At 45.2% G+C, this 9,571-nt stretch overlaps 1 protein-coding gene across 6 annotated transcripts in view; it reads left to right on the top strand.

The window, feature by feature from the left end:
* Positions 1-3,032: 3,032 nt before the first annotated feature.
* The window catches only part of SNX27 (sorting nexin 27), a 93,945-nt gene continuing 87,406 nt past the window's right edge, over positions 3,033-9,571 (top strand). For 2 of the 6 annotated variants that reach the window (XM_033200292.1, XM_033200291.1), the window contains exon 1: positions 3,038-3,578. In XM_033200292.1, the coding sequence (XP_033056183.1) occupies positions 3,268-3,578 (311 nt within the window). In that variant the 5' untranslated portion in view covers positions 3,038-3,267. Of the gene's footprint in view, positions 3,579-9,571 lie in introns of all 6 variants that reach the window. The other 4 variants (XM_033200294.1, XM_033200293.1, XM_033200290.1 and 1 more) reach the window with 4 other exon arrangements.

Below are 9,571 nucleotides of genomic sequence, written 5' to 3'. Positions count from 1 at the left end.
TTACTGCAATCTCCACCTCCTGGGTTCAAGCGATTCTTCTGCCTCAGCCTCTCGAGTAGCTGGGACTATAGGTGTGTGCCACCATGCCCGGCTAATTTTTGTATTTTTAGTAGAGATGGGGTTTCGCCATGTTGGCCAGTCTGGTCTCAAACTCCTGACCCTGATCCACCCACCTCGGCCTCCCAAAGTGCTGGAATTACAGGCGTGAGCCACCATACCTGGCCCATGGTTCCCATTTTATATACAAATGGTATCATGTTGTATAGATTGTGCTGCACTTTGTTTTCACTGAATCATATATAGTATTGATGATATGATCATTCCATGTAAGTGCATACAGAGCTTCCTTATTCTGTGTTTACATTAATTCAGCTTTCCATTGTGGATGTTATGATTTAACGAATAAACATTAGGTTGTTCTCAGTCTTTTGTGAATACAAATAATATTGCAATGACTTAACTTGATAAAAACATCACTTCACACATGTGCAAGTATCATGGTAGAATGAACTCCTGGAAGTGGAACCGCCTCCAGTTTGAGGAATACGTGTATTTGTAAGTTTGACCATGTCCTGTTGCCTTTCAGGGAGTTTGTAGATATTATTGCATCTATCTCTGCACCCCTAGCTACCATTACAGAGTCTAGAACAGAGTAGGCATTCAGTATATTTTCATCTAATAAACCAATGAAAAAATAACTCTTTTAGGGGAGGCTCCCTTCTTTTTCCTTTCTCTGATGTCTTGCTTTCCCCATCCAGTGCTCAGTTCAAACCAAATGATTCATGTTCAATCGAAATGCCACTATTGTTTTGGAACAAAACTCTTATTCCAACTTTATTGTGTAACTAATCAAGATCCTTCTTCATTAGCTTGGTTGTAAAATAAGGTCACATTTTTATGTTCTAATTATAATGACTGAGTCCTCACCCCATATTTTGTGAGATCTCTTTCTTTTTTTTTTTTTTGAGACAGGATCTCACTCTGATGCTCAGGCTGGAGTGCAGTGGTGCGATCTCAGCTCTCTGTAGCCTTGACCTCCTGGGCTCAAGTGATCCTCTCACCTAAACCTCCCAAGTAGCTGGGACTACAGGCATGTGCCATCATGCCCAGCTAATTTTTTTTTTTAGATAGAGTTTCGCTCTGTCGCCCAGGCTGGAATGCAATGGTGAAATCTTGGCTCACTGCAACTTCTGCCTCCTGGGTTCAAGCCATTCCCCTGCCTCAGCCTCCCAAGTAGCTGGGATTGCAGGCGCCTGCCACCACACCCGGCTAATTTTTTGTATTTTTAGTAGAGACAGGGTTTCACCATGTTGGCCAGGCTGGTCTTGAACTCCTGACCTCACATGATCCACCCACCTTGGCCTCCCAAAGTGTTAGGGTTACAAGTGTGAGCCACTGCACACAGCCACCAGCTAAATTTTTACTTTTTGTTGAGATGGGGTCTCACTCTGTTGCACAGTTTGGTCTTGAACTCCTGGGCTCAAGGAATCCTCCTACCTCGGTCTGCTAAAGTGCTGGTATTACAGGCATGAGCCACCACACCCAGCCTTTAAAAATTTGGGGGGACTCTTTTGTAATAACAGTTAGCTTGAAACACAAACACATTGTACAGATGTACAAAATATTTTCTTTCTTTATATCTTTATTCCAAAGCCTTTTTTCCTATTTAGGCAATTTTTTGTTTTATGTTTTAAACTTTTTTGGGGGTTCAAAATGAAGACACAAACATAGCCTATGCCTACACCAGATCTGGATAATCAATTTCACTGTCTTCCACCTCCATCACTGGAAGATCTTCATGGGTAATAACATGCACAAAGCTGTCATCTAATGGTAACAATAATTGGGGCTAGGCACGGTGGCTCACACCTATAATCCCAACACTTTTGGAGGCTGAAGTGGGCAGATCACCTGAGGTCAGGAGCCGAGACCAGCTTGGCCAACATGGTGAAACCCTGTGTCTACTAAAAATACAAAAAAACTAGCCAGGCGTGGTGGCGCACGCCTGTAATCCCAGCTACTTGGGAGGCTGAGGCAGGAAAATCACTTGAACCCGGGAGGCAGAGGTTGCAGTGAGCCGAGATCGTGCCATTGCATTCCAGCCTGGGCGATAAGAGTGAAACTCCATCTTAAAAACAAAAAACAAACAAAACAAAAACAAAAACACAATACTTGGAATACATGGAAAAAACTCACAATACTTGGAATATCTAGAATACCTTCTGAAGGACCTGCCTGAGGCCGCTTTACAGTTAACTTAAAAAAAAAAAAAGCAGGAGTACACCCTAAAATAGGGATAAAAACTATAGTGAATTCAAAAACTAGTAACATAGTTCTTACCATTATCAAGTATTATGTACTGTACATAATCATATGTGCTATACTTTCATATGACTGGCAGTGCAGGTTTGTTAACACCAGCATCACCCCAAACATGTGAGTAATGTGTTGTGCTATGACCTTATGGTGGCTACTGTATCACTAGGTGATAGACATTTTTCAGCTCCATTATCATCTTAGGGGGCCTCCCTCGTGTGTGCAGTCCATTGTAGACCAAAATGTCCTTATGTGGCACATGACTGTAGTTGCAATACAGGACAAGAAAGTTGCACAATAACTGGGCCTTAGTTCCGGATACTTAGTAGCTGGATGACTCTTAGCACTCTTTGTTTCCTAATAACGTAAAATAGGGAAGCTAATCGTGATCAGGTTGCCTTACATGTTGTTGGGTCCTGGTCAACATATAAGTTACTGTGCAAAAAAATGATTTAATTTAAGACTGTGTTGAATCATAAACGTTGTTATTCTAATATTATTGTTTTTTAGAGGTTATGAAATGAAAGGGGGGGGAAACTTGGTCTGCATCAAGAACTGAATCATTTTACCACGCTGGGTGCTGGCTTATACTCTCCCCACCCAACAGATCAAACTCCTAACCCAGCATAAAAGATAAACTACAACTCCCGGCAGGCCTTGCCTCCGAACTGCGTCTTATAACCTCGGCTCAGGCCCGGGCCCAGACCGCTCCCCGCCCCCGCCGCCCATAAACTACATCTCCCAGGAGGCCCCACGGTGCCCAATTGTCCGCTTTTCCCCCGCCCCCTGCCTCCTCTTCACCCCCCACCAGCCGCTCGTTGGTCGAGTCGGTCCCGCGGCCGGCGGATCGGGCGCGCGCGTCGGGGGTCGTGCGGCTGCCGGGCAGGGCGAGCACGCGCCGCGAGGCCTTGGAGGCGTAGGGGGCGGGGGTACGGCTCGCCTGCTCGCAAGATGGCGGACGAGGACGGGGAAGGGATTCACCCCTCGGCCCCTCACAGGAACGGAGGTGGCGGCGGCGGCGGGGGGTCTGGGCTCCACTGCGCCGGGAACGGCGGCGGGGGAGGCGGCGGCCCGCGGGTCGTGCGCATCGTCAAGTCCGAGTCCGGCTACGGCTTCAACGTGCGGGGCCAAGTGAGCGAGGGCGGGCAACTGCGGAGCATCAACGGGGAGCTGTACGCGCCGCTGCAGCATGTGAGCGCCGTGCTGCCCGGGGGGGCGGCCGATCGGGCCGGGGTGCGCAAGGGGGACCGCATCCTGGAGGTGTGAGTATCGGGGGTGCCCGCCGCCCCACCCTCCCCGCGCCCCTCCTCCTGCCCCTGCACTCCCCGCTACCCTTGTCACCCCCAGGCCGCACCTCCCCCGAGCTCCGAGCCGGCCTCGCGACCCCGGCCCCTCAGGCCTCCGCAGCCAGGCCCCTCCTTGTGGGCTGCCCTCCCCCCACCCGCCCCGGGGCTTCTGCGACGCCCGTCTCCCACCCCGTCGTTTCCAGCTGATGCCCTTGCGCCCCCAGTGCTCTATCCTGTGCCCCGATTACTCTGGGCTCTTCTCCGCCCCTTTGCCTTCCCGTTTGGCGTGCTGCATTCTGCTCCTCACTCCCCCTCGTCTTGCTCAGAAGGAACCTCATCTGCTCTTTACTGACGGCGTTTGGTTTTCTGATCCAGCCAGTACCGTGTCCTCCCCAAGTTCTCATCTTCAGCATCGCAATTTCGTTCTCCAGCACTCCCCTCCGCCCCCGTGGACTGCCCCTTCTGCCCTCCAGACCAAGTAGGCAGGAACTCTGGTCTGCTCCTACTTTTCCTCCGGAAACAGCATCCCTCCCCGCTCCACTCCTTTTTCTTTCCTTAGTTACCCACTCCTCATGGTTAAGCTGCCGCTAAATGTTTCCATCCCACCGTGTGCCCCTTTCCTCCCCTCGTTTTTGTATTTCTACTCCAAGAGTTTACCTTGCTTTCTGACCCTTGCATGCCTTTGGGGTAGGGGGTGTGGGATTTGACACTGTAGTTTCTCTTCTCGGTTGCCCCCGTATCACACCCTAATTTGGAATCTAGTGTCTCCATCAGCACACCCCTCTGAGAGCATCTCTGCCCTGGCCTCCTGCCTTTACTCCTGCTCTACACTCATGCCTCCTTCTAGTCAGGTTTATGGTAGACCCCTTGTCAGTCCTCCTCCTCCCAAACTACTTCAAGCCCTTTTTGGGTCTTTGACCTCTCTGCTTTTTAAGGGCATGCCCGTCTCTGCTGCTCTTCTACTCTATCCTGCTGTGATCCCACACTTGACTTTGTCCTAGTCTTTCTCTCCCCTAGGCTGCTTTTCCTTTCTTCTGTTTTTTTAAGGCGCCTTCTGCTGCTGCAGCCCACCCTCTCTCCCCTGCTGCAGTCCCTCCCCCTTCATACGCCTTCCTCACCACATCCCTTCATGCTCTTGCGGGATGCTGCCTTGTCTTGCAATCTCTGTGCACACCTCCTCCACTATAATCTAGGTGTTACATTTGTGTTTTTGTACTTTGTATTGAAATTCGGATAGTGATTGCTAGTTGACTTGCAGGCGGTGTGTGCTCGCATTGTCTCCGTGCTCCTCAGCAGTCTTCAGTGCTGTGTTTCTTCTCACTGAATATATGTTGTGCATTCCTTTTTTACACTTTTACTCTCTCCCTCCATGTTTCGATTTGCCCACGTGAAATCGTTCTCATTTTTTAATACATTTTATTTTAATTGTAATTTCCACAACCTTCAGTTGCCTCTTGTAAAACAGTAGGTTTGCAAAGGGAATAGTCTTTTGAAAATCTGCCTTATAGAGAAGTCCATTCCTTCTTACTCATCTCGTGCCATCTACCCTTATCCTTGACATTCTTACTCTATGGTGTCCACTCATTCTGTTTCCTCATCTCTTCCACCTCAAGAAATAGTTGGTTTTAAACTGGGAGAGCTGATTGAAAAAAAAAAATAGTTGCTCACCTAGGCCAGTGTTTGGAGGCAGTATACCTTTCTTCTGTTCTTTCTGTAAATAGATGCTTTCCTGTTTCATTAATGTCCTATGTACTGTTTCCTAGTATTCTCTGACTATATATATATATATATATATTTTTTTTTTTTTTTTTTTGAGATGGAGTTTCGATCGTTGCCCAGGCTGGAGTGCAGTGGCGCGATCTCGGCTCACTGCAACTTCCGCCTCCCAGGTTCAAGCTATTCTCCCTCCTCAGCCTCCTGAGTAGCTGGGATTACAGGCATGTGCCATCACGCCCAGCTAATTTTGTATTTTTAGTAGAGACGGGGTTTCACCATGTTGGCCAGGCTGGTCTCAATCTCCTGACCTCAGGTGATCCGCCCACCTCGGCCTCCCAAAGTGCTGGGATTACAATAATGACTTTCAGATTTCTTATACTTGGGCACCTAATTATTTCCTTTATAGATAACTCAAAATTTGTGGCTGATGTTTTCTTCCAATAGAAGGTCTTGGAATTGTCATTTTCCTTTCCCTTTGGAAGTTAACTTTGGACTCAGCTTATTTTTAAATTTAAAACTAAAGCATTTACAATTATAAATTTATGATAGAGTTCTAAATTATTTACTCTTCACAGGATCTAAAGGAACTAAACTAAAAAGAATAATTCTGTAGGAGACTATAGTTAACATGATCTATCTTTGCAGATACACACATCCCAACATACATAGTGAGCGACTTCTTGCCTTTATTGTGACTTCTGCCCAAGAGCCTAGATATAATCTGTAAAGGAGACCTCAGATGATCCCCTAGGAAAGGTAGAAGGACTTGCCTTAGGCTCAAGTTCCAGATTAGGAAGCTGGGAAATCTTTGCCTTCTAGAGAAAAAACATTGCTTTTTGGCACATCCTTTGTGGTAAGTAGAGAACTTTGTTGCTTTTAGTGGGCAGAGGAAAAGAATACTCTGCCTGGAAGACTTCTCTGGAAGGTTGTGGTAATCAGAAATCTTCCTGGCATTGGTTTCTCACCTTTCCAACTACATGTATTTTGATTTCCAAATTATCTGAACCTTCTTTGGTACTACAGGGGAAGTAATGATAATTACAGCCCAAAGCCAAGCTAGTGGTACATTCTGTGAGACCTCAACTATACAGTGTCGTTCTCTTTTCTTCCTGTCTTCTATAATCTGTGCCTTCTCTTTAGGGTTTCAAGTGAGGGGAAATCAGCAATGCAGTAGATGTGGTTCTTGAGGGATATCTGTGCCTGCTACTTGTCTTGATCTTGGTTAGATGGATGCTAATTTTCCTAAAGCATTTTTTTAGGCAGTACTCCTTAGAGCTGTTGTCTGTCCTCCAAGTTCTTAAAGTTTACCTCTGTTGCCCCAGGAAAGCTTTGTATGTTGATTAAGAGCCAGGTGGGGTCAGAATTAGGGATAGGTGGATTATCATTGTGTGGATATAGTTTATATCAAGTCATAGGTGAACGTTTGGACCTTGGTAATTGCTATTTAAGACTTTTCCCTATTTTAGATTCTTCTATTGTGTTTACAAGTTGTTTTTATAATTCACTTGTTTGGACAACTGACAGAGATGTGAAAGAACAGAGTAACTTTTAAGAGCATACAAACTTGGACACAAGTAAGAGCATCAGTTTCTTTTAAACACAAAGAAAGGCTTACCAAGGCTCTGTCCTAATCTTTAGTCCTGAAACTAAATTGGAACCCATATGGTTCAGTTTGCCCTTTCTCCTTTCAAAACTAGACATCTCTTTTTTTTTTTTTTTTTTTTTGAGACGGAGTCTCGTTCTGTCACCCAAGCTGGAGTGCACTGGCCAGATCTCAGCTCACTGCAAGCTCCGCCTCCCGGGTTCATGCCATTCTCCTGCCTCAGCCTCCCGAGTAGCTGGGACTACAGGTGCCCGCCACCTCGCCCGGCTAGTTTTTTGTATTTTTTAGTAGAGACGGGGTTTCACCGTGCTAGCCAGGATGGTCTCGATCTCCGCACCTTGCGATCTGCCCGCCTCGGCCTCCCAAAGTGCTGGGATTACAGGCTTGAGCCACCACGCCCGGCCCAAAACTAGACATTTAGATTCTAACAGAGCTTGGTACTGCAGTATGAACAAGCCCTCTGGGCTCTAAATTTTATTGCAGATGGAAAGTTTTTTTGACTAGCAATGCTGGTTTCCACCTTGTAATTTTTCCCAGTGTAACATATACTGAGTGTTTTCCCTTTGATGTGTATGTACCTGGAGGCTAATGAGTAAAGAATGCTTTCAACAAACAGAACCAAAGTAAATATGTCTTTGCACTAATTATATAGTATGTGAAGTAACATTTGACTTCAGGTTAATTTTCTTAAGGTTAAAGTAGTTCCAAGGACTCTTGATTGATTTCTTGAGAGATGCTGCTGGAAGGTTTTAGTGTGCAGTGGATATAGATATAAAACTGTCTGTATTTTTGAGGGATTAGTTTAAGCATGGACCACTAAGATTGGCTTGCAAGCATTCAGAATCATGATATATTTATGCTAGTCAGTGTATATGCTTTCCTCCTTGATAGCCACGAGATAATAGGCCCATCAGCTTTCCCTCACTAAAGTCATACGATAAATTAAAACTGTGTATATCAATTTGTTTTTTGAAAGTCAGTTTTTTAACTTCATTTTATGTGAGAGTTTGAAAATGAATAAAGAGACTGGTGCCACAAGAAGTATTTTTATGAGTTAAGTGTGAGTCATGTAACACAGACTAAGTACTGTCTCAAGAGCTGCTGTCTCAATTGTAACTGAATTCTATTTTGCTGATACTTTCTAGGTAGATTTTGGTAATGTTTGAAATAACCAAATCATGGTTATTGATCAAAGGAAATTTTTATGGCAGCGGTTCTCAGGCTTTAGGGTACATAAGAAGCACTTGGGTATGCTTATCAAAAGTACAGATTCTCAGGCTCACCTTTTAAGGGTTATGGTTCAGTAGATCTTTCATAGGGCCTAGAAATCTTTATTTTTTTACTCCTTTGCCAGGTATGGGTAATGCAACCCACATACCCAGTTACATGCCCAGGGTGATGCAGTAGGTTGTAGGCCTTGGATAATCAGTTCATTTTATTTTCATGATTATATTGAGAGTAATGAGCTAAGGCTATACCAACAAATAGTGAATTGTTAGGCTCTCAAATTCCAACCTAAGTGGAAAATCAGTTTAATACTAACTGTTCTCTCTGATCATCTATACTTTATTTATTGGATCTTGCTAAGCTCTTGAAATAAAGATGGATGGTTAAGAGGTAGAGCAAGTTAATATTAATAGTTATAATAATCATTTTACTGTTTTGCAGTGTGTATAGTGTGTTATAGTTTGTAGTTTTATTTATTTATTTATTTAGAGACAGAGTTTCACTCTTGTTGCCCAGGCTGGAGTGCAGTGGCACAATCTCGGCTCACTGCAACGTTCACCTCCCAGATTCAAGAGATTCCCTTGCCTCAGCCTCCCAAGTAGCTTGGATTACAGGCATGTGCCACCACACCCATGTAATTTTTGTGTTTTTAGTAGAGACGGGGTTTCTCCATGTTGGTCAGGCCAGGCTGGTCTCGAACTCCCGACCTCAGGTGATCAGCCCACCTCCGCTTCCCAAAGTGCTGGGATTATAGGCATGAGCCACCACACCCAGCCACGTTGTAGTGTTTTTACATCTGATCTTCACACAGCCCTGTGAGGTAGAAAGATTATAAGCTCATCAAGGGCAGGGACTACATCAAATAGTATGTATTTGTTGTATCCCTAGCCAAATGTCTGGTGGCACACAGAAAGTATTATTCAATAAATACTTGCCAAGGCCGGGCGTGGTGGCTCACGCCTGTAATCCCAGCACTTTGGGAGGCTGAGGTGGGCGGATCACAAGGTCAGGAGATCAAGACCATCCTGGCGAACACGGTGAAACCCTGTCTCTACTAAAAATACAAAAAAAGTAGCCGGGCGTGGTGGCGGGCACCTGTAGTCCCAGCTTCTTGGGAGGCTGAGGCAGGAGAATGGCGTGAACCTGGGAGGCGGAGCTTGCAGTGAGCCGAGATCGCACCACTGCCCTCCAGCCTGGGGGACAGAGTGAGACTCCGTCTCAAAAAAAAAAAAGTAAAATAAATAAATAAATAAATACTTGCCAAATGAATATATGAGTATTATCCCTATTTTATAAGAGAGGAAATGGAAACTGAGTGTTACACCAATGAATGGCAACCAGAATTAAATCCAGATCTTTAGATTCTAGATCTTGATTATTTTCTCTCTTTTTATAGCTTTTTCTTTTTCTTTTAAAGAGATAG

This window comes from Trachypithecus francoisi, unplaced genomic scaffold, assembly GCF_009764315.1.
Source record: "Trachypithecus francoisi isolate TF-2019V2 unplaced genomic scaffold, Tfra_2.0 Lachesis_group5, whole genome shotgun sequence".
In the NCBI taxonomy this organism is placed as follows: domain Eukaryota; kingdom Metazoa; phylum Chordata; class Mammalia; order Primates; family Cercopithecidae; genus Trachypithecus; species Trachypithecus francoisi.
This window is presented reverse-complemented; position numbering and strand designations above follow the sequence as displayed.